Source organism: Glycine soja, chromosome 16, assembly GCF_004193775.1.
Source record: "Glycine soja cultivar W05 chromosome 16, ASM419377v2, whole genome shotgun sequence".
In the NCBI taxonomy this organism is placed as follows: domain Eukaryota; kingdom Viridiplantae; phylum Streptophyta; class Magnoliopsida; order Fabales; family Fabaceae; genus Glycine; species Glycine soja.
The window spans coordinates 7,579,103-7,604,701 of NC_041017.1; the positions used below are offsets into that span (position 1 = coordinate 7,579,103).

The window sequence follows — 25,599 nt, forward strand, 5'->3', positions numbered from 1 at the left end:
AAAGCATGTTGAATTTCTTCTTTGGTTTCAAAAGGCATCCCTTTAAAGAGGATTCCCACCGCATGTTGGACTTCTTCACGATCCAATGATGGTCGTATTCAAAATCTTGAAAAATAGTTTCAACACTACTACAAAAACAAGCTTTAACAACGCTCATTCAACTCTACTGAAATCATTGTTAAAAATGTGGTGGCATTTTTGAAAATAGAAGTAACATTTCAACAACGATTTTCGAGGAAACGTCATGAAAACTCCAAATCAATGACAATTTTTAGGGAAACTATCGATGAAATTGAGTATTAAAAACAGTTTTGAAAAAACCATCTTTAAGTGTGGCGAATTTTGCCTTCTTTTGATATTTTCAACTCGCACCCTCTTTTAGAGTCTCACCCAAATACATGACGTCTTAGCTGCAGCTGGTTCATCACACTTGCCACCATGATAATTGATTGCAATGTCGGCTCGTCAATTTGCCTCTCCACACCAACCTGAGTCGATGATAATTGTTTTTAATCATAGTAGATATAAATATCAAATAAATTTTGTATATTTGATTTAAAAAAATGTTCTTTCAATAAAATAAAATAAAAATCTGTAAGTTATCTTTTTTTTAACAATCAGTAAGTTATATGCTTGGCCAAAAGAAAGGAAACTAATTATATCCCTTCTTTGATAGTATTAGTTTTGTAGTCACAAGAACTCAACTGTACTCCAAGTGTCCAATTGCTATATGCAAGGTTCCGATTCCAATTAAAATAATGGCATCATTATTCAACAAAAATAGAAAAACAAAATAATGGCATAATTTACATTTACTAATAGAATCTCTGCCAAGAATAAAAAACTAATCTCTTCTCTTATCATATCACCTTAATTATATATAAACTTTTCTTTCATTTTTGAAAATGTCAAATAACTTGAGATGTTTATTTGTCTATATTCTAAATTTTGAAGAAATTTTTTAATTAAAAATAATACTAAAACACACGAAAAATTTCCATTAATTAAAAAAAATGTAACAAAGTTAACATCAATATGCAAACGGATGGGTGAATTACAAGTACATGACACTGACAAAGCCCACCATATCAGTTAGAAGTTCAAGCTTCTCCTCTTTGGAGTGGACATCAATTGCATGGGGTGGAGGTCTAACCCTAGCTGTTCCAATTCTAGCCTTCATTTCCTTCCACATCAATGGCCAATTCCAAACACTCATAACAACAATAACCATGGGCATTGGAGTCTTTTTATGCCTCCCAGTAGACCTCTTCAAAACCACCAAGATCTTCATTCCCTACATTGCAACCATTTTTGTTGCCATCACTGTAGCAACTTCAACCTACACACACCACTTAGACCTCATGGCTCGTGCCTTCTTAGGGCCAACAAGACAAACCCTAAAGAAAAAAATAACCCTATTTTCTTCCACAAAGCAAGGAGTCTCTAGTTGGCTATCTCTTTATGCCACTATTGTTGGTTGCTTAGGTTCATCCATTGTTTCATCCTTCACTTACCAAATGCTCAGAGAACCCAATGACAGTGAACATGAGTTCATAAGCCTGTGGATTGTCTCAATCTTTTGTGGCTAGTGGGGTCTTTACATGCCTTCACAGCTAAAAATAGAACAAGTTCTTCTTCTGTTCCCAACATTTGTCATCAAGGTTGAAACTTTTTTCTATTTTCAAATACCCAAATGCAATTTGAGGCTTGGTGGCTATTCTCCTCTCCTCATTTTCTACAATGAGCATTTTCACCGGTGGGGTGCTTTACATAGTGGGCCAACTCTGCATTAAACCGGTCCACTTGCTTTATGTCTGGCTAACCTATTTCCTCTCCCCACTGGTTTCCTTGCCACTACTACTCAACCCTTTTCAGCACCTAATCAAGGCCAATGCTATGAAAATAAAGATTCTGGGGTTCCTATTGTCACTTTTAAGTTCTGGGTTTGGGTTCTACTTCTGTAACAATCATTGGAAGTGATGGCACTTGCTGGTGGTTAGGGCCATTCAAGGCACATCAAGTGGGTTGGTGCACACTTTTGGAAGGGTGTTGGTGTTGGAGAGTGCTACTTCTAGTGAAGAGGGTGCCTTTTCTGTTTGGTATAGTTGGGTGAGAGGTGTTGGCTTGTGTGGAGGGTTCATGTGGCTTCAATGGTGCCAAGGAAAGTCAAGACTTCTTTTGGAGCTGTTTTTTGTAGTGGCATTGTTGGAATTGCTGTTTTGCTTTTTGGAAAGGTCGGTGACTTTGGTGGTGTTGTCAGAGAGGGTAGTGAAACACGTTCCCATGACCACCTTGTCGGTGCCTTGGATTACCACGAACATATCAGTGTTTGGAAGTCTTAGAAATAATAAACCAATGTTGTAACATTAATTTTGCATTTTGTATGCCTTGGATTTTATGCCTCTCTTGCAAATGCATGCAAAAGGATGCTATAATAGAATTGATTTCATGATGATTGCTTTTGGGTGTTGATAATTTATATTTAAGAGCACAAAATGCATCAAAAAATAGATGAAATTAGCAATGTGCCTCCATTTTTTGTGATTTCTTTTTGTGAGAATTATTAAATAACTGAATTTTTATGAGTTTTACACAGTGGATGTATCATCATGATGATTGATAGTGTTTTTATGGGAATTTTCGGATTTTAAGCAAGGAAGATTAGGAAGTGCAATCTGATGGCTCGCGCGCAACGCTTACTAAGTGAGGGAATCCGCTCAACGCCAAAACAGCTCGCCCAGCGCAGCTACAAACCCTAAAGAGCACAAAGCCAGAGAGCACCCCGCTCAGCGCACAACCAACTTGCCCAGCGCAGCTTTTGTCGCTTCTTGCGCTTAGCGCATCCATCTCGCTCAACACCCAGTCACTAACTTGTGCTCAACGAGACCATGCTCACTGAGCGCGCATTCATAAAGTGAGAAGCCCAAAAGTCTTTAAAGCTTGAAAGGAAGGGGAATATGAAGGGAGGTTCATGCATGTTGGTGAAACAGAGAGTGAGCTTAGGCATAAAGGAATATAAAGCAAACTGATTTCCTCTCATTTTGGCTTCAACACTTCACCTTTCCTTGTCTTTTTCATTTGTAGTTGAGCTCTCCATGTTAATGGAGAGCTAAATACTCCATTGTTGGGAGTTTTCCAATGAGCACTCTTGATGTAAAAACTCTAACTATCTATTTAATATTATAGATGGTGTCTTTGCTTCTATCTGTGATTATTTTCATGTATGTGATTTGATCATCCATTTATATGCTTTGTTAGGATTTAAGTGTTAGAAAATGCGGTTAATCCTTAGAACAAGGTAGAGCAATTAAAATTCTTCATCTCTAGGAATAGTGTGAAGTAATTTAGTGTGGTTTGCATCTCAGTCGTAATGTCGCTTGCTTTGTTTGATTTCTTTGAGGAATTGAGAATGAGACTAGGAGGGTTAGGCTCTTTCATGTGAGGAATTGCGGTTAGAGTAAATTTGTGGGTGCAAGTGACATTAGGATAATATTCAATAGAGAAAAACTTTTCCAATTACATCAAGAGAGGTTTCAGTAGGGCGTTCCTCGACATAATTACCTTGGTATTTGTTTTCATTCGCTAAGCTTGGTGTTTAATTCTATTATTCAGTTTTAACTTGGAAAAATGTTATAATTTATTGTACGACATGAATTATTTGTTGACTTTCATTTACATCCAACTATAAATTGTTTACAAACTGAATATGTGTCATTTGAGTACAAGAAATTCCCTGTTGTCATGATACTTGGTTTTACCGTTTTAATTTACTATTTGGACAAATTGGTGCACTTGACAATTAGTGAATAGGTGTATTTGGGTTATCCCCATAAAAATGGATATATCCTTGCATAAAAAAAGTCTTCAAAAAATTCTAGGACCATTCAAATTGTTCACCCCTTAACTTTGTTATTTCAGTTATTTGCTTAACTATTTTATTAGAATTACGATATTCATAGATTAAATTTGTACAAATTTTACAATTTAAGAGAGATATCAATGAGAGAGAGATGTGTTGTTTAAAATGAATGATATGGAGGGGAAAAATGAATTATTGAAAATATTATAAATGTACCATTACCTGTTTTATGAGAATATTATATTTAAATTATATTAATTGGAAGTACATATCAGCCACGTAAATTACTTCCAACATGTCTAAAAGTTAGGTTGATAGAGCTCCACGGTGTCACCCTTTTGGCTGCCATAGGTACTTCATGGCTATGCACGACGGTGGGACACTACTCCTTACTATTTTCCCATTATAAATGATCTTTTAAATGCTCCACACATTACAAGACATGAATGATGTTGGAAGCATTTTTATTGTTATGAATTGAAACAAAATACCAGATAGACTAGATGTTTAGGAATGGAGTCAAATTTGTTGATAATCTTTTGGTCACGACTCTAAAATGTTGTGCTTTCGTTAAGTTGTAGAGGGATCTTGGTTTAGGGAAGATTACTTATACTCTTTTTACCTAAGGGATTAGGACTAAGAAACTTTTATTGGTTGATTTTGATATTAGAACATGAATGGAGTATGAGTTGTGTGTTTAATGGAAGAAGCAAGTAGAGTTGGTGAACTCTAACCATGACAATGATTTTGTTATCTATTCTTAACCTCTGTTACAACTTTATATTATTATAAAATTACAAAAACATCATTTTAACTTTGTTTACATACTGGATCTATTTTAGTCCTTCACAAAACCAACTATAGTCTGTGTCTTTACTGCTTTCTTGTGATACTTGTGAGCTTAGATAGTAAATGCATGAAATTATCCAATATTGAATAAGTCTCTGTGGAATCGATACTTAGACATTTTGTTTGTTACTACTTGTTACGATTTGGTACGCTTGCCATGCCCCAAACGAGGAGGGGCTCACCATAGATCATGCGATCCCAGCTTAAAAGATGAGAAGATATGCTTCAGCCACTTTGTTGTCTTCCCCCATACACAAACTTTGTGAGGTGGTCAAACCAGCTACAATCGAAATAATTGTCATTGTCGTGTGATGTTGGTTTTCATTCGCGGGATTGTGGGATTCTATGCTCATCGGGAGGTACAAGTATGGACTGTTTGGTTCATATCTAATGATGGTTGTGGTGTTAGGTTAAAGTATGAGTGAAGATGATGAGTTAGTGGTGGGTTACACACAGTGGCACTGGGTTGGTGTAGGCGACAAGGTTTGACACAAGTGACGCACAATGGTACTGGTAGGGGTCGCATCAACATCGTTGATGGCGTAGGGGTCTACGCACAAGAAGAAGTCTTTGGTCATGAAAATTGGATTGGGATTTTGGTTCTTGCATTTATGTTTGATTTGAATTGAAATGACACAAGGAAGGAGAAAACAAAATGGATATGAAATCTTTTTGTTTCCTCCTTTAATTGATTCAAGTAGTTTTTAACCGCAAAAATTTATAATTTAAAAATTGAAATGAATATCGACGATTTTAAAATCGTCACAAATTGTATTTTTAAAAAGTTAAACGTCATTTCTCTAATTAACCGAAAAATCCTAACGATAAATATCAGAAACAAAACTTTTTAAATATCAAAAAATAAAACCGATTTTTTCTACCATGGGTCAAAAATAAAAGTTTGATATATATAAGAGTCCCAAACATATTTTAATCTAACATTTTTTATAATTTTTTATTAACATATGCAAGACTTATCGTATTCTTAATTGAAAAAAATATATTGTATCATCATCCGTGTGTCATATCATACTCGTGTTGTATCTTGTATTCAGGCTGCATAAATCATCAACTACCAATGCATCCTTCTATGGAAAGTTGATATATTTCTAAGCAAACGCAGACATAGTTTGGCTATCTTCAATACATACCTAAAGGAAAATGTTGGGAACAGGCTAAACTTTACGTTTCAAATCACGTACACGCAAATTTCAAGTCAACCAAACAAGCCTAAAAAGAGATCCTAGTCAAAATGTACATGCTGATCGGTCTGCTTTAAAATAACAGTACTCGTTGATTTATTTTACTAATTTTTGGTTTCTTAAGAAAATTGATTTAAACTTTCACTTTTTGTATATCCAATTTTAAAATTAGTACTCCTCTAAATTCAAAATTTAAGCGAAAAAAAATTCCAAGTTGGATGCTTGAAATAAATAAATTTTAATTTTTTTCACCGGTCTCAATTTTAAAATTGTCCTTAAGTTTAGGCAATAGAAATGATGCCCACATTTGAATTAACTTAAGGCTAGTCTAATAAATGTAGTTTCTTTTTTGTATGAAATCAAGAAAATTAAATGAAATTAACTCTCATATTTTTTTAGACAAACTATATAGTTAATCAATATGAATTTATATATTTTTATTTATATATGAGTCTACATATCGACATCTATGATATAATATACATAAAATATAATTATGTTTTTTGTTTCATAATAATTATTATGTAAGAAGTAAAAATAAGTCTCAAAATAATTGTAATTTAAAATTTTCAAACTTTTCAATGTAATATTTATTATTTTTTTACTTATATATCTAATAATATTAATTTTTTAACATAATATTAATTATTATTTAACTTATATTTTTTTATAATATTAATTATGAAAAAAAATCTATAAATCAATTATTGACAATAAAATTAATTTTATAAAAAATATTATTCTCTTTCATTTATTTGTTAATTTTTCTTCATCATCTGATTAAAATAAAATCTACGATAACAGATATTAAAGATAGTGGAAGTATTGTATGTATGAATAGAGAAATTTAAAAATAAACATATGTACTTCAGTACGAGAATAGTTTATTAATTTTTCTTCATCTGATTAAAATAAAATCTACGACAACAGATATTAAGGATAGTGGAAGTATTGTATGTATGAATAGAGAAATTTAAAAATAAACATATGTACTTCAGTATGAGAATAGTTTATTAATTTTTCTTCATCTGATTAAAATAAAATCTACGACAACAGATATTAAGGATAGTGGAAGTATTGTATGTATGAATAGAGAAATTTAAAAATAAACATAAGTACTTCAGTATGGGAATAGTCAATTGTGTTTGTTAATGTGTATGTATGTTAGGTAATGTGCACCATTTTCTTACAAATACAAATAAATGGCATAAGTGTTCGTGCGTGCATATAGAAAACGAATATGCATAATACGGTTGAGTTGCATTTACAATACTATGGTAAATTCTGGCGGTTCAATGCGTAATTGTCACATCCACGACTTCTTTGACCGACAAATACAAGTTGATTGCATTAGATGTATTTAAATGGCAAAAAATAATTAAAAGAAATATCAACAGTAATCAACAAGCCAGCAAATATCAACGGTCAACAGGAAGTCATTTTTTTATCTATAAAAAATAAATACCGTAATAATACTCACAGACATCCAGCTCAATAAACTTAGCTAAACCTCATTAATAAGAAGTCATCTTAAACATGAAAACTAAATTTATCAAAGGAAAATAGATGCTTTGACTCGCATTTAGTATAGATACACCTTATTCAAAAAGAAAAATTAGTTTAATACAAAGTGAAATATGTGATGTAACAGAAAAAAACGAAGGAAGGTTGAAAAATTAATGAAGGTAAAATAAGAATGTAAAAAATATAAAAAAAATATCTTTTTCATAGAAAAAGCAAAAGAAAACTAAATAACCTAGGCAACAATGCCATATAAAAGTATATAAATCAGAAAAAGCTAAAATTTTAAAGGTTAGGTTGTTTTAGTAACTTCTTTACAAAACTAAAACTTATCTAAAAAATAGACAAGAATCACAAGACTTATCTTATGACTTAAAAAGTCTATCTGAGTTTATTGAATAATACGTGTGAATATTGTAAATTTCTTGATATCATATCTAATTCTACTTGACTAAAAAAATATGCTTCTTGTGATTGAGTCTCTCTCTCCATGACAAAAACGAGAAATTAAAAAAGAAAACTTAATCAGGAATTCAGGATATTAATTAATGATTCTTAATCTGAATTCTGAAGTCTAATAGTGCATGCGTGTTAAACAGTCTCATTTTTTCAAATACTCACGAAACCCACATCGCACGAATCCACTTTTTAGCCTCAAAGACAGGCGTGAGGAACGCACTTATTAGAAAACTCAAACTCAAACGCACTTGCTTCAGTGCATGTCTACCTCCCCAATGGCACCTCATATTCTTCTTCGCTTTCCATTTTTCCTTAACATTCATCACACAATTCCAAGTTCCAACCCTCAAGAAACCGAAGAATCTCTATGCACATATCCTCAGAACTCCCTGAGGAAATGGCCCTCAATACCACCAAGTCTAAAAACTCAACTTCACCTTCAAATTTCTACTTGTGCACCACTCTTTTCTTCATTGTCCTCTTCACCATACCCGTTCTTTTCCTCCTCCATGCCCCAACCACCACCATCTCCATATGCACCAACCCAGCCAAAACATGGTCTGGTGATCTTCAGTTAGTTGAATTTGCGTGGAACCGCCTCTCGTTTTTTGAACACAAGCCACCACCCTTTGCTCTCAAAGTTGCTGTCTTCTCCAGGAAATGGCCTATTGGCACAACCCCTGGTGGCATGGAGCGCCATGCTCACACCCTTCACACGGCTTTGGCACGCCGTGGCCATCAAATTCATGTCTTCACATCTCCACCTGATCAAGATGAGAGCATTTCAATCTCATCATTCTCTGAGGTGAACAAAAACAACCATCAATCTTCCCCTTACATCCATTTCCATGAAGGTGAGCCTGGCAGGTGGCACTATAACAAGGCGTGGGAACAGTTTGTAGAAGAAAACAAGCCAGAACCATTCGATGTTGTGCACTCAGAAAGTGTGGCACTCCCTCACTGGCTAGCGCGCAACATGTCAAATCTTGCAGTGTCTTGGCATGGCATAGCCCTTGAGAGCTTGCAATCAAGTATTTTCCAGGACTTGACTCGCCGGCCTGACGAGCCTATGTCCCCTCTCTTCAACAAAAGCATACAGGGTGTTGTGCCAAAGGTGCTGAATGAGATAAGGTTCTTCAGGAATTATGCCCATCATGTTGCTATTAGTGATAGTTGTGGTGAGATGCTGAGGGATGTGTACCAAATTCCTAACACAAGAGTCCATGTAATACTAAATGGTGTTGATGAGGATGACTTTGGAGAAGATGTTGAATTGGGAAGGGAATTCAGAACCAAAATTGGCATTCCAGGGAATGCAAGTTTGGTAATTGGTGTAGCTGGAAGATTAGTGAAGGACAAAGGCCATCCTCTGCTTCATGAAGCATACTCAAGGCTTATAGCCAAGCACCCTAATGTGTACTTGATTGTTGCTGGTTCTGGACCATGGGAGAACAGGTACAGGGATTTAGGGAGCCAGGTTCTTGTTCTGGGATCAATGAGCCCTTCCATGTTAAGAGCTTTCTATAATGCTATTGACATTTTTGTCAATCCCACTCTCAGACCACAAGGGCTTGACCTTACTTTGATGGAGGCAATGATGAGTGGGAAGCCTCTTTTGGCATCAAGATTTCCAAGCATTAAAGGAACTATTGTGGTTGATGATGAATATGGTTACATGTTTTCGCCTAATGTGGAGTCGTTGTTGGAGGCGCTGGAAGCAGTGGTAAAGGAAGGACCGCAGAGGCTAGCAATGCAGGGCAAGGCATCCCGGGAATATGCTGCCAAAATGTTTACAGCAAGAAAGATGGCATTAGCATATGAGAGGTTATTCCTATGTATAAAAGATCGTACATTCTGCACCTATCCTTGAAGCTTAGGTTAGAATAGAAACTCCTTTTGCACCTTTCTTTCATTTATTTAAACAATGATTAGATTTAGTTATCAAATGATTATAATTTCTTGAATCACTTTCATACATTATGGCTTCCGTATTGGTCTCGAATATGAAGTATCTAATATTGTAAGACACAATAAATAAAGGAGATTTACTAGAAGTTGTAACAAAATATATGTGAGAAATAATAATTAGAAAAATAAAGTCATGAAGATAAAAGGTTGTGAGTTTACTATACATTAGGGGATATTATTCTCGTTGAAGGGATATTATTCCTTCTTATGTACTAAGCATTTTTCATTGACATTATATCCATTTAGTATTTTACTTGAGAAGTTATATGATGTTTATTTGTTACTCTACCACAAATAGAGAGATATGTAAGTAATAGTAAACTGAGTCTCCTCTGTTTACTTCTCATAACAGAGTAGTAAACAAATTTTCCTGTGTTTATCTATGGTCTCCTCTCTATATTTCTAACAATATGATCTATCAATCAATGGGCAAACTGAGACTGACTATATGAGGATATATAAATGATCATTCATTGATACATAGAATGAACAGACACTTTTTTCTTTTGTCTCAACAAGGCACACATGCCAATGACTCAAAACATAATAAAGATGATGATGAAATCAGAGGAAAAATTTACCATAATAAAGATGATGATGAAATCAGAGGAAAAATTTACAAATACATCTCTGTCAGGATTCTAATTTCTAAGAATAGCATCATGACATGAGTAATCAGAATTTACAAGTCTATATCTGTCTCTATCTTGCAAGTGATGAATAATCAGAATTCTCATAACAGAACCTGGGAAAAGGAAAAGTCTCACTCAAGGTCATACAGTCAAATGAGGCTTGTATCATGTGTTTCCCAAATTACAAAATTGAGCTCTTGAAGTTTTATTTATCTTTGGAAATGGAAGAAACTGAAGGAAAAGAAAACACAGGGTAGCTCAGGCACTTGAGCCACATTTTCATGGGAGATCTTAAAATATAAAAGAATTAAATAACTAAAGCTTTCAAAATGTCATGTCTGACTTTGTTAAAAGAGCTTTTTCCGAAAGCTACTGAAAAGTATATGGTAGCAGCATCTTTGGAACCAACACCTGGACAAAGCATAGCTCCTGCTTCTACAGCTGAACTATCAGGTTAAAGTTAAACACAACTTTGTTCAAGCAGAGGAGTTATGTGCTAAGTGTGAACCAAATCATGGCTGCCAAAGAGGCAAAACTTCTAGCAGGTCCATGTCTAGATGTAATTCTGTTTTTTACATGCATAGTTCCTCAGACCACTTTTAACCCCCTCTTTTCTCATTTTTTGGGCACTGTGAAAGAGTTAAACAAAATCCTTATCCTGTTGGTTCTGAATTTACAACTCTGCTTCAGTACAAATGTTCCTCAAGAATAGCTTTAGCTCTGCTTCTCTAATCTCAAACTCCTAATGCATATTTGTTCTTATAAAAGTCAACTTTCTGCTACTGTACAAATGAACTCGGCCACATCATCATCCTCATGGCCAATCAATAACAAAAATTAAGACACAATTTATTGAGTTGAAATACGGTTCTTCTCAAAATGATCATATGCATGTTTCGTTCTTAAGAATAATAGCATGCTGGAAGCTAGTCCCAGGACAGATATGCATCCCCACCAGACAAATGTCCAGAAGTAACACTGCCTTCCCATGCACACTACTGAGTCAGACGTTATCAAGTTTCCGGGTATTGAGTGTGCATTAGCATCGTAAACTAGTGCAGCAAGAAAGCCATAGAGAAGAGATCCAATAGGGATATTTGATATGAGAATGTTGTGATTGATGCCCACACTGTTTGGTCCAAACAGCTCAGATGTAACTGACACAGCAGCTGCGAATATAAAACCAGAGCTCAATCCAATCAGTGCGGTGCCTGTCTGCAGTGTCAGAAGACTGTCTGATGCAGCAAGGAGGAAGAATGCAACTGGGGTTGGTATAAGTGAAATCGATAACCAACCAGTCCTTGCAAAGTAGATCTTACTGCAATGCAGAAGATACAATCATCACGACTACTACAATTTTATTTCCAAGATTCACTTCCAATTCAAGACAGGCAAAAAGAAAAAATTTTCCACAATAGAAAGCTCCAAAAGTATAATACATCGATCAAAGAGAATACTTACTTCCGAATATAGTCTGGTCCAGCTGAAAGCAAGCGACCAAAAAAGGAAAAGGTTGCATAGAGCGTGACAAGTGTAGAAGTATTTGAACGCTGACCCAGAGATTGGGCAATCTGTCCCAGATTATTGCTATAGACTAGACCAAGTGTACCTCCACACAAGTATGTAGCATAGTATAGCCAAAAATCCAATCTGCGGACAACTACTGCTACTGGGTGCTCTTCTCCTAGCACTGTTAAGTGATCCTGGACAATCATCGTCTCACAACACATATCACTATCTTTTTCCCTCTGGCTCCCAAACATGTATCCGTTATCACTAAGCAGACTGTAAGTATCTCCATTTCTAACAATACTATTGTGACAGCTATGGAGCTCTCTATGCATCTCAAGATCATCATCATGAACAAGAATGAAGCTAGAGCTTCCCATCTGAAAGCTGGAATGGATGGTACGCCGAAACCAAGCCCGAGCATATACAATGCCAGGAATACATAATGGGAAGATGAGGAGGAGAGTAGCTCCACCAAAATAGAGCTGAGCAGAAGTCACACCAGAAGCAGATGAGCCAAACAGGAGAAGATAAAGACCAGTTAAAAGGGCTATGAAGTTCAATATTAGAAATATCATTGAGTCCTGATTTACTGCATCAGGAGGGAGAGGGTCTAAAGCCGGCTGGCGAAGAATAGGAACAAGTACTGCAATACATATGAGAAGGGGAACAAGAGCATTCAATAGAAGATACAGTGCATCGGATGATGGATCAATTGAATTGGCAACAAGGGTGTAGAGTGCTGCACTGATGCCATTGAAACTCACAGTGAGTGATAATGCAAGTGCTCGGTTAACCGGAAAATTCCTAATGCAGAGAACAAAACATACAGTGTTGAACCAACAGATGCTACAGCCTCCTAAAAGGCACAGAAGAAAAACCTGCCAATAAAAACTAAAGGGTAGTCAATGCAACATGGGCGGTAAACAAATTTTCTGTATATTACGATTCAGTGAAGTTTACAAGCTGATCAGCCACGGTTTAGTTACCAGATGTAATCGCAGAATTACTGATTCAGAATTTTCAGATGTATTACTGTTTACTGAATCTCATGGTTTAGTTACCAGATGTAATCTCGTTCTTTTAAACTGGTTTATTATATAGAATACAGCACATCTTTGCAGAGAAATCATAGAAGTGTATTTTATAAAGCATGAGACTTTATAGATACTTCTAGATTAAATCAGATAACTAATGACAAATTATATTTTTATAAGAAAAAACATGTGAGAATGGTATTGATTGAGAGAAAAAGATGCAAGCTACAGTTGAATTTATCAGCTTGCCATATGCAACACATTCATTCGTATATCTCAGAATGGTGAATAAATAAATATGGATCCCCAATCATAACAACTCATTCAATTTTCGTTCTCACAGGTTTGCAATGAAAGACATAGGAGACTGGTTATTATTTTCGCCAATACTTTCTGCAATCAGCAGAAAACGCATTTTGATAACATGTATTAATCAATCCATTAAAAATTTGAGCACATGGGATTATACCCTTAATTGAACAAACAGGATTAAGGAATATAATTCTAAAAGTATGTCATCACTCAGGTTTTTTCTGATGCAGGTTGATTATAAAGTAATATTGCAATCATTCTTTCTATGACTCCGTACGGTGCGCCACAATCATGTGTTGCTATCGAAAATAGTAAGTTTGTGGAGATTCTTTTAGGGCTATAGGTATGTTCACACTTCACACGATGTAATCTTATTTGAATCAAGAACATGCATGACATGATACAGTTAGCTCTTTTAACAAGGAAAATTAAGCATGTATTACTTAAATCAAAATTGTGGACAATTTGAACTGTACAATATGGCTGCTTTTTTTTTTTTTAAAAGAACTATTTTATTTTGCTTGTAGAACCATGATTGGAATTAGGATCACAAGCAATGAAAACCGTGAACTGTATAATATTGATTTAGTAATTAATATAATATCATCCCTTTCAAACTGTAAAACCTGACGACAACAGTGTTTCAAATATATGTGCCTAGGCTAAGATTCAAGATTTTATTAAGCAAAAAATTGCTTGCTTCAGATCAAAATTATGATATGATTATTTACTATAATCTATTTTATTGTTTTTAATTCATCTACTGCCTTCTCGAGAGTATCATTTAACCAGAATCAAAATACCAATAACATCATCACTCAATCGTTGCGAAAAAAAATTCCCTTAATTTCCAACTAATGTTTGGTGGAACAGAGAATAATAAGTTAATAACTATTCCAAGAAACACAGCATTTTCATACTCGGACAGGGTTTATATGGAATGATTTTTTTATTTATTTAAATATTCTCAAATAAGGATATATTAACCTAAGAATTAAATTAATATATAACTAACATCAAAATATAAATATAATTTTTTGTAATCCATTTTTTTTAGAAATAATAATAATATCAAAACGAGTTAAAGTAAACACGCAATGATGATATTTATTTTTGGAGTTGAAAATAAATATTCCTCCAGAAAATAATATGAAAATTTTTACTATTATGAAAAGGAAAAAAAAACGATGATATTGGATATTAGAAAATTTTAGAATTATAAACCAAATATAATTTTTTTAAAATAATGCCTATAATACAAATACAATAATTTATTTTTCTATAATATGAAGGTTGTCTTCAGATGAGTGTGTTGGTAAGTGAACTACACTTATACATTCATGGGATAGAAAGTTAATAATATAGTCTACTCTTTTAAGTACAATTTTTATTATTAGTTAAAATTTATTAAAAAATTAAATTTTATAAATCTCATTTTTTATTCAATTATTTAAAAAAATTGAATAGATTAATTATTTTCAATTGTGAAGAAGTTGTAATTTCAAATAAATGTTAACTAAAGTATATTAAATAAATTTCTAATAATTTTTTTCTCTCATTTTCTAACACACTCTTTTTGTAATATTTTCTAACACACTCTTTTATAATATTGGTTAAATTTTATAAGACCTATAAAATTATTTTTTTTTTATAATTTTTAATAAACTTCACATTATGTATAAGAGAATTGGTTAAATATTTTATTGAATTACTTAATTTATTAAAATTAAAAAAATATTAATTTAGTTGAAAACAATAAATTTATCTTAAATTATAATATTTTCCAAAATTATATCTTTAATATTTCTCTCTTTTAATGGTTTCTCACTATATTTTCTTTTTTCTTCTAATGAGATATATCTAAAGATAATTAATAGTACTTAATTAATTAATGACCATTCAAAAGTCAAAATTAATTAATCCGCACTCCATCTACAAAATAGGCAAGAAAATAAAAAAGAAATTACCAGAAAATAAGGCAAATCGACGACGCCGGTGATGAGGAGCCACTGGAGGCCGTAGCCGAAGAAGCCCATGAAAGCCGCGACAAACATAACAACAGAAACCGGCAGGTGCATTAGGGCAATCCCCGAGGACCACCCGAAAACCTTCCCCATATCGTTCGCCGTCGCGAGATAGTTCAGTTGCACCTGCGACACGTTAAGCGCGGATTTGAGCGACGACGAGTACTGCGAGAAATCGAAATTGGTTCCCGTGAAGGCCTGAATCCAAATCGTGGCCACCAGGATCATCCATTTCCGCGACTGCCCCGCCATCAGCACCGCCAAGAGCTTCGGCCTTCGCCGCGGTGATTCGGAGGAGAAGGAGGGTGCTGAGTTTATTGGGTCGAAACCGAATCTGCGTCCCTCTCTGTCCTTGCGTGGACGCATGTTACGTATGTGATATGTAATGCAATATAATATTATATATATATATATATATAGACAGAGAAAAGTGGAATTGAAATGCGGTTTGGGGTTTGGGGGAAATTTTTAATAGCGCCCGAAGAGGGTCGATCGATCTCTGTGTGTGCCGTGTCTCTTTTGGCATATGTTGTGTTCCCCTACTTTCAGCGTTCCGCCATCTCGCCGTGGTCCGGTATTAAAAGAGCAGTTTTGTTAAACAGGAAAATAAAATTTAATTAAAGACTAATAAAAATTTGGTCAATTATTTTAATTTTTGTATCAGATTAGTCCCTTAATAATAAACTTAGTTTTAAAAATTGATCAATCCAATCATTAGAACAATGGTTGAATCAATCCATCACTAATCAAATTACGCTTGGACTCTATTAAAAAATTTACATCCTTACTAATAAATTGAGATAATATTTACATAAGGGCAAAAATAAAATTTCATAATGACAAAATATAATTTGTTAGGCAACAAAATAAGATATTTATATTTTTTTCAAGAGTGCTATGGTGCACAAGTCTTTCAAACGGTATGCAGTGGACTACAAGTAATACCCATTAGATTAATCTCATCCTTATATTATTATAGTGCATCATCATCTACATTGTATTTCTTCTTTGTTCACCGTCTTCCACTGTTGTGGGTCGAAAAAATAACAATTTTTGAGGACAATTTCTTCCTATCCAACACTCTCTTCTTTGACGACATCATTGCACACCCAGCTCCTCCTCTAGTATCGCGCAGCCACACTCGTCGACTAGGTAGGTGCCTTGGAGCTAGTTGTTTATGAATTATGATTGTTGGAGAGATTTTCAAATGCTATGAGTTGTCCTTTTCATATTACAATATGCAGCTTCCGAACTTTCATCTACTGCATTCTTTCCAGGAGTGCCCTGTGCTGGTGTCTTGCTGTCGTGTTTCTTTCCTTTTATTTATTTATATTAAAAAAGTAGATTTTGTAGGATAAATTTTAATTAATTGGTCGAAATGGAAATTTTTTAATTTTGAAATAGATTTAGTGATTCAGGAGAAGTTTAAGGGTTTGATCAATACTAACCTTGGGAATATTTATAGACCAAAAATAAAAAAAAATGTTTGTTGTAATCAAAGTTGATTAGTAGAATCTCTTTACTAATTAAAAAAAAATTAGACGTAATTCAGATCGAGTGAATTAATATAAAATTAAATATTTTTATTATTTTTTTTAACTTGTTAGAGTATTTTCAAAGTTTATTATTTGACACATTAATTTTTCACTACAAATACATTTTATAAATATCATAGAACGACAGTACACCTGTCCTTAAGAAAACTCGATTCAATAGTTCGAGTGAGAGTCCTTACAAATTGTTTTGTTAATTAAATAACTTTCATTCGAAAACAATTTAATATTTTCTCTAAGTTAGACAATGGCCATGTACTGTTAACGCTCTTTTTCCTTATTTATTTTCCAGTTGATCATATAGGAATCAAATCTACGATAATGATAAACTTAATTTACAAGTTAGGACCCCGTCACATTCCTCACATTCTTCCCATGCCTAAGTCTCTCACATCGTCACTGACTTTCTCATACCTCTATTTTTAAACAAAGTAAAAGATAAAAATAAACTAAGGGTCATATCTTCTATTTATAATGGCCCAAATGTAACTGGCTTCGCAGGATTAGCACGAATGTGCACTTTTGGCAGACAATTCAAAATTTAAGTATGTTCTTTAAGTCCCAGGAATAGCATGATTGTGGTCATGGTGACCCACCTGTACTCGAAAGTGACATTATTGCTCCTTTTTGGCCAAATTCACCTTGGTTGTGTTGTTCTTGGAGTGTTTTTTGTGCTATTCTGGAGATGTCCAAATTCTTCAAGTCACCATTTTTAGGTGTTTTTCCTATTTATACTCTTGGGGGCCCTTCTTGCTACACATTTGGCATAAAAACATGAATTTTGTCAATAAAATATGCATAAACAAGAACAAAATAGGAGTAAAACTCACCTCCTAACATGCAAAGTATGGTTCATCAAACCTCCTGACACTTGAGCAAAACTCACTTTCTAATAGGAAATTGATTTAAATTGGTCAATAAATCAATGTTAATTAAAAATTGATTTAAATTAAGCAATCAAAAGATTGAAATTAATTTAAATTAGACAACCAAATAATGTTGAATTTTATTTGATTTAAATTGGTCCATCGATTAATGTTGATTAAAATTGGACAATCAAAATATTAAAATTAATTTAAATTAGACAACCAAATAATGTTGATTTTTTAGTTAATTATGCTAATAAAATTTTGCTTCAAAATGGAGTAAGCTAGAAGATGACATGTGGCAAAATTCATCAGAAAATGTCATGTGATAATTGATTCCTCAAAAAGTGAGTCACAATGACATGTGACACTTTTTTCCTCAAAAGTGAGTAACAATTGAATAGTATATAGATATAAAATATAGTTCAATTAATCGCCATAGTCTTCATGGATTTGAAAATATAATTTACACATGTGTAAGTTATCTTCATTGGAGATAAACTCCTTTGATCAAATTAGAGCAAATTGTTTGATACTTTTGAAAGTTAATGTGATGAAAGAACTAGCCGCACAATTTACATTGCCTTAATTTAAGATGTTTTACTCTTGTTCTCTTCATTGCAGATAAACTCATATTATCAAATTTCAAAAACAAATTGTTTTTATAGTAAATGGTATTAGAAAAAACGTGTGCACCTTATTTTTAGCAGTAAAAAAAGATTCATGATTTTCTGCAGATAGAGGGCGTTAATGTTTCCAACAGTAGAATATTTGACTTGCATTTATTTTTAGAAATTCATTTTTAATGATTTGATTAATTGTGATTTACACTATTTACCGTTAAATTGATTAGTTTGTACATTTTAAAATTTCAGAACATCCAGTTTACACAACCACCGTTAACTTTCAACCTAGTGAGTATATCTTAGGCAAAAGATCTGATTTGCATTTGCACTTATTTTTGGAAATTAATTTTTAAAGATTTGATTAATTATGATTTTCACTATTTATAGTTAAATTGATTAGTTTGTCTTTTAAATTTGAGAACATCTGGTTTACACAATCACCATTAACTTTCAAGTTAGTGAGTATATTTTTTAGGCATAAAATCTTATTTGCATTAATGATTTGCACTTATTTTTGGAAATTGATTTTTAACGATTTGATTTATTTTCAAGTTAGTGAAAGTTCTGATTTGCATTAATGATTTGTATTTATTTTTGGAAATTGATTTTTAACGATTTGATTGATTTCCAACTTAGTGGAAGATCTAATTTGTATTACTGATTTGCACTTTTTTTTAAAATTGATTTTTAACAATTTGATTAATTGTGATTTCCATTATTTATATTTAAACTCAAGGTTATTAAACTTATCTAAACTCATAAGAGTTTCATAGTTGTAGACTCAATGGGTAAACTCATAAGAGTTCACTTCATATAAAAATAATAACAAAATATTTATAAATAAAAATTTCAATAATATAATAAAGTAAAATTGTAAATCATAAATTTTACAATACTTTAATAACCAAATTTGGTAATGCATCACTACTAGATGATAACTCACAAATATTATAATAATGGTAGACCATTCTCATCGAGGGCTTGATGGTATTAGACAATAAGAGTTTGATGTTATCAAATGTGAGAATTTTTTATTTGGGAATGACATATATTTTGATCTAATTTTTTTTAACTTATTAACTCGTTGACTCGGAGTAAACTCGAGAGTTTGTAGAGTTTAGTTAGAGTTTTTAGAGTCTATCCCGAGTTTACTAAAAAGAGAGTTTTTACACACGAGTCAACTCAAAGAAGGTAAGTGAATTCCTAAACTCGTAAGAGTTAGTGAGTTAACTAAAGAATTTGATAATGATGGTTATATTGATTAATTTATTTTTAAAGTTTTTAACATCTCATTTATACAAACACCATTAACTTCCAAGTTAGTGAGTATATCTCTTAGGCCGATGTAAAATGATTATTGACTGAGAGCGTGATTTTTGTCATTATAAGTTGACATTTTTTTAATTTTGATCCCTGCAAGATATTGTGCTTATTTTTAGTCATCATAAATTTGCATTTTCTCAATTTTGGTATTTATAAATTTTTTTTTTCATATAATCCTCATAAGTTGGTGTTTACATGGATTAAAATTGCAAAAAATGAAAACTTATTAGGACAAGGAAAGGGAGCAAAAAATCTTACAATGACCAAAATTGAAAAGACACCAACATACATGGACTAAAATTAAAAAATAAACTTACAAAGAGCAAAAACAAAAAAAAATATTAACTTATAACCAAAAATATGTTTAAGTCATAATAATTTCTTGTTGCCTCCTAGATTCTTAACCAATTATAATTGAATAAATTAATTTTTTTTCTTACCATGGTAGGTTTGATTAAGCATAGAGATTACTATCACTTGTGTCAAACTAGTGTTAGGTTGCAAAAAGCACGTATTAATATTGTTTCCGAGTGCGAAAAGTTAAATAACATACAATGCTCAGAAAACGAAAATCCAAGAGTAAACTCTCATTTCACACGTTCTTATCCAATTTTCCACTTAATTTTCCAAAAGAGTTTGTTTCCCAATTTGTTCTTAATCATTATCTATCTCAGCAAGTCACCAAATCTGTGTCCCGTGGCGCGCATTTTATAAGCCACCACCCTCAACTCAGTTTCACTCACATTTTAATTCAAATCACACCACTCCCTTCTTCCTTTCCAGGTCCTCCTAGTGACCTTCATTCTCTCCATATGCTTCTTCCTTCTTGTTTTCATTTTTTCTCTTTTGATCATTTCTTGTTGTGGGGTTGGAAGAAGTAGGCTATGTTTTTTATTTTATTTTGGGGTGTAGAATACATAAAAAAAGGTCATTGAATATAGCTCTATAGTAAACTGTTGTTAATATAGGCAATGTTCATATTTTTATTGTAAGTTTTATCTACCAATAGGGCCATTGGGGTGCTTCATTTAACTTGCATTAATATTGGAAGTTTCATTTTCTGGGCTAGTTTATCGAATTTGGTTAACTTTCTGGCACTAAACAGATAAAAGTGCTCAGAATTCTATTATTGTGGAATGGTTTGAAATATTTCATCTACCTTCTCCAACAAGAAAACAAGTCTTTTTTATCTAATATCACTTTACCATTCTTGTTCATAATTTTCATTCTATGATCTCTCTTTCCTCTCCCTTTCTCTCTATTAAAGGTTCTCCACAATAGTTAATGAAGCTCTTTTTATTTTTGGCAAGCCAAAATAATTTGGCTTTATGTGAATTAGTTAAAATACCATATTGATATTTTTTATAAGGAACCATGTGTACCATGTTTTCTATGCATAGGTTTATCGTTTGCTTTTGGTTAAACTTTGCTAAATGGAGAGTGCAAGAATCAGCCACTGGTTAAATCTTCTAGTTTGTGTACTGCTATTGCTCAAGGCAGAAGGATCTTCAGTTCCATTGACTTTGGTCAAGAATTCAGAAACAAAAGGAGCTGGTGAGAAATTTTTGTTGTGATATCATGGAACTTTAATTCTCCATTGCTTCTATTTTTAGTAATATTTATATAATATATGATAAATTGAAGCTTAACGTGTCATGCAGTTTGTTTGGATGGAAGTCCACCAGCTTACCACTTTGATAAGGGATTTGGAAAAGGGATTAACAACTGGATTGTTCACATTGAGGTATGTTCCTTTCAGGAAAGTGGTACCAATAATATATCTTTTTAATACATTTTGTTTTGAGTACAATACAGCTAGAACAATGCGCTACCAACACTCTCTATTAATGGCTGAAATTTATTGAAAATTACAAATCTTGATGGGTCTCATTTTTTATTTAATGAATCACTCTCATGATTTAGAAGTAAAATTCACCAAAATTTGTGATTTCTAACAAATTTCAGTCAATAGTAGAAAGAGTATTAGTAAGAGTGCTACTAGCCTTCCTTACACAACTACTTTCATCTCTTGAGTAATTTTTAAATGTCAAATTTGTCAATTGCTTTTTCTTTGTTTTGACAAACCATGGAAAGTTCTCTTTTCTTGGTAATGAACTTCATTAAAATTTATTTAGGGAGGAGGATGGTGCAACAATGTCACGAGTTGCCTTGACCGTAAGAACACTACCTTAGGTTCATCTAACCACATGTCGGATATTTCCTTTTATGCAATTTTAAGCAATCAGCAACAGTTTAATCCAGGTAATTTCCACTAGCCAATATGAAAGATTTGGAGTGATATTTGAAATCTAGAGGATATTCTCTGACTTGCGGGAGTACTTACTCTCATTTCTATTTGTCTTTTATATTATTTCTTTCTGTTGCAGCATCATTCTGATACAAAACGTATCACAATGTGTATTGTTTCTATTTGAGTTGTGAACTCAATTGTTTTGCTCAGCTTTCTAACGAAATTTATAAATTTCAGATTTCTACAATTGGAATAGAGTCAAGGTTAGGTACTGTGATGGTTCATCGTTTACTGGTGATGTGGAAGAAGTTGATCCAGTAAGTTTTGCAAAATTCAAAGGAATTTTAAATTAAATTCCGAGGAAAATATTAAGTGTTGGTAAATTTTATTGTTCCAATTGTCTTTCTGATGAGATTTGTATATGTGATGTATAAATCAGACAACCAATTTGCACTTCAGAGGAGCAAGAATTTTTTCAGCTGTAATGGAAGAATTACTAGCAAAAGGAATGAAGAACGCTAAAAATGTATTAGACATTGATGATTTGGCACTTTTTTTCTTCCTCGTGAATGGTTTTTTCTTTCCCTAACTGAAACTTGTACCTGCAGGCTATTCTCTCTGGCTGTTCAGCTGGAGGATTGACTACTATATTACACTGTGATAGCTTTAAAGCTTTGTTGCCTTCTAGAGCTAATGTGAAATGTGTTCCAGATGCTGGTTATTTTGTCAATGTGTATGCTCCTCTAATTTGTTTTCACTTAACTTTTTTATTTATTTCTTATAGTTCCTTAGACCATTGAATGATTTAATTTGTTGTTGTACAATAGAGAGGATATTTCAGGAGCACATTCCTTTCAAGAGTTCTACAGTGAAGTTGTTTCAATACATGTACTACTTGCATGTCTTTTCTCTTTTGATTATTTTCTAATGGTCAAAACTTTCATTAAATAGAGACTGATTTTTTTTAAACTATTTTAGGGTTCAGCAAAGAATTTACCCACATCTTGCACTTCAAAACTCAACCCAGCACTGGTAAGTTTCAAGATTGTCACTTGTAATTTTTACTTTTATCTTTGCAATTTCTTTGGTGTTACTGATGCTTCTGAATTGTTGTGTAGTGTTTTTTTCCACAATATGTGGCATCACATATCAGTACCCCAATCTTCGTTGTTAATTCAGCCTATGACTGGTGGCAGGTTAGATTATTCTGTTGCTAAAGAAGTTTCAGTTTGTTTCCAGAGAATCAGAGTGGTGGTCCTTTAGAATATATCCTAGTAGGCAATTCTAGTGCGTTTTTTGGGAGTTAGCTTTTCACATATTTCATATATAGCACATAGTTGCTTAATTAACTAATGGATGAAATCCGTTCATGCAAAATCAATTGGTATAAAAACTGTATATGCAAAGGTATGGAGGAGGTTCATTGTACATAACCTTTACCCGTGCATATGCAATAAGACTGTTTCCGAATTCGAAAGTATATGATAAGAAATTGAGCAAAAATTACTGTACATTATCTCTTCTTCTTAGTATTTCCTGATTTCACTATCAATCTTTTGCTTTCAAAAGAGAACTCTGAAATATAAGTGAATAAAGCATAGTCATATTTTGCCAATTGAAAATAAGCTTAGTAAAGTCTTTTTTTCTGATCCTCAAGATATTGCTTTTGATTCAGATTGGAAACATCTTTGTACCTAGCTCTGCGGATCCCAGTAATAGTTGGCATAGTTGCAAGCTTAATTTAAGCAACTGTTCACCTGATCAACTAAGTAAATTGCAAGGTGAACACTTTCTGATCTTAATAGCTTGTGTATAATCAAATTTTGTTACATACAAAAGAATTTCACTGTGCTTCTAATCAATCCTAGAAAACAGTCTAAAAATTGTCCTGCCTCAGTCACCACTTGATGTATGTAACTTGTTCACAGACCTTAAAATTTTAAAACACTGGCATGAGAAAGAAAAAATAACATGTAAAAGGGTCATCCATTTGAGTAAAAGCTTCTAGTAGAGTTCCAAACAGCAATATTTTTCACCACTTCTACGCCATTTGAGTGAAAATATAGTTTTGTGATTTTCAGGCTTCAAAAGTGAATTCCAAAGGGCATTGAGTGAGGTAGGAGATTCTCCATCTAAAGGAATGTTTATTGACTCTTGCTATGCCCACTGCCAAACAGAAACACAAGAGACATGGTTTAAAAGCGGTTCTCAACTGCTTGCCAATAAAGTGAGATATTGCCTTATTTTCTCCCTTTTCCAGAATATAAGCATTTTTGTGTGGTTTTATTTTAGGAAAAATGTGTTTTTGATTATTGTACTTTCCGTCAAACTTAGTTATAGTCTTTGTCCTTTGAAATTAATGAAGCCAATCCTCCAAATATTGAAATATGTTATTTTTGTGATTTCGTCTCTCTTCAGTCTTCACTAACTTTGTTGATGACAAAATCATATATTTTCAAAAGTTAGAAGACTGATTTCATAGATTTAAAAGTATAAGAACTAAAATCAATATTGACCAAAAGTAGAAGGACCAAAACCATATTTTTTTTCCTTTTTTTTATCATTACTTCCTTTTGTATCCCGTTGAAAAGCTAACTTTGTATGCATTGCATTCTACAGACTATTGCCAAGGCAGTGGGAGACTGGTTTTATGGTCGAAGTCCTTTTCACCATATAGATTGTAATTTTCCTTGCAACCCTACTTGCCACAATCGTGTATTTCAAGTAAAAGACTACCCTGGAATATAAATTTGTCTGATCAAATATATATATCATTCTTATAAACCACACTTATCATTTAACTGGTTATTGTATGAGAAATTAAGGTTTATAAGTAACAAAGCTAGCAAAATAAGAAAATGCTACCATTACACTGAGCTTGTGTGCTGTGAGCCCTCAATCAATGTTGTAATTGTTGTATTCATATTAAAACAAACTAATTTAAAAATTAAAACTGTTTAGCCAAAGTACATTAATGATTTAGTTGTATAACAACCCAAGAGGCATTAGGTTAAGAGCTTGTAATAGTCTCTATGTTTAAATAACATGACCAAAGGGAAGTAAGGTGCATTAGCAAGGAGGACCATCTTTCCAAATTATCAGAATAAGAGCTTGCGATTCCTGTAATTAACCACCAGTAGTTCCGGTGTACAAATGTGTCCACACCAAGAATTTAATCCATGCTTTAATTTGAAGTAATTTCATGTTGCATATGCGTGACATTTGGGAATCATTTTATTATATCAGCAAGTTAATGTTATTATAGAGTCAACATATCACTATAATGTGACATTTTTCTACACTTCCGCCATTGAAACTTATGAATTGGGAGACTTCCACTAATATTAAAGATTTTAAAAAAACTTTTTTATAAGAAAAAAGGTATCACAAAACTTTTAATCTTTACAGAGACACCAAAATATAGATGTTAATAATTTTAACTTATTGGCTCTCCAAAGGCCATTTAAAAATCCATAACTAAATTATTACAATTTAAAACATAAATCCAAAGAGAAAATATAACATGGTACAAAGTCTCACATGCAAATAACAATCACTCCAAACACAAACAACAAGAAAAAAATAAAAAAGTGAGATACATTTCACCA

At 32.9% G+C, this 25,599-nt stretch overlaps 3 protein-coding genes and 1 pseudogene across 4 annotated transcripts; 3 read left to right on the top strand and 1 right to left on the bottom strand.

Annotated features, from left to right (window-relative positions):
- The first annotated feature begins 1,229 nt into the window (after window positions 1-1,229).
- Window positions 1,230-2,342, top strand: LOC114391136 (annotated as a pseudogene).
- Window positions 2,343-8,040: 5,698 nt separating this feature from the next.
- LOC114389232 (D-inositol 3-phosphate glycosyltransferase-like) lies at window positions 8,041-10,123 on the top strand. The gene has a single exon (XM_028349862.1). It carries the CDS (start codon window positions 8,258-8,260, stop codon window positions 9,758-9,760), a length of 1,503 nt encoding a protein of 500 aa, XP_028205663.1. The 5' UTR covers window positions 8,041-8,257; the 3' UTR covers window positions 9,761-10,123.
- A 288-nt stretch (window positions 10,124-10,411) lies between these two features.
- Window positions 10,412-15,942, bottom strand: LOC114389231 (protein NUCLEAR FUSION DEFECTIVE 4-like). 2 transcript variants are annotated; one of them, XR_003661727.1, is made up of 4 exons: window positions 15,316-15,942; window positions 11,952-12,880; window positions 11,088-11,808; window positions 10,412-11,055 (listed from the first exon to the last, which is right to left on the bottom strand). XR_003661727.1 is itself a non-coding variant. In XM_028349860.1 (3 exons), the coding sequence occupies exons 1-3, from the start codon at window positions 15,736-15,738 to the stop codon at window positions 11,340-11,342; spliced, it is 1,821 nt and encodes a 606-aa protein (XP_028205661.1). In that variant the 5' UTR covers window positions 15,739-15,942; the 3' UTR covers window positions 10,412-11,339. The 2 variants fall into 2 exon arrangements, 1 of the variants encoding a protein (XP_028205661.1); XM_028349860.1 differs by having other exon boundaries at window positions 10,412-11,808.
- A 5,231-nt stretch (window positions 15,943-21,173) lies between these two features.
- On the top strand, window positions 21,174-24,175 carry LOC114389077 (pectin acetylesterase 8-like). Its single transcript, XM_028349667.1, has 10 exons — window positions 21,174-21,294; window positions 21,402-21,484; window positions 21,876-22,002; window positions 22,229-22,308; window positions 22,431-22,517; window positions 22,600-22,724; window positions 22,819-22,879; window positions 22,970-23,023; window positions 23,110-23,187; window positions 24,073-24,175. Exons 1-10 carry the CDS (start codon window positions 21,174-21,176, stop codon window positions 24,100-24,102), a joined length of 846 nt encoding a protein of 281 aa, XP_028205468.1. The 3' UTR covers window positions 24,103-24,175.
- The last annotated feature ends 1,424 nt before the right edge of the window (window positions 24,176-25,599 follow it).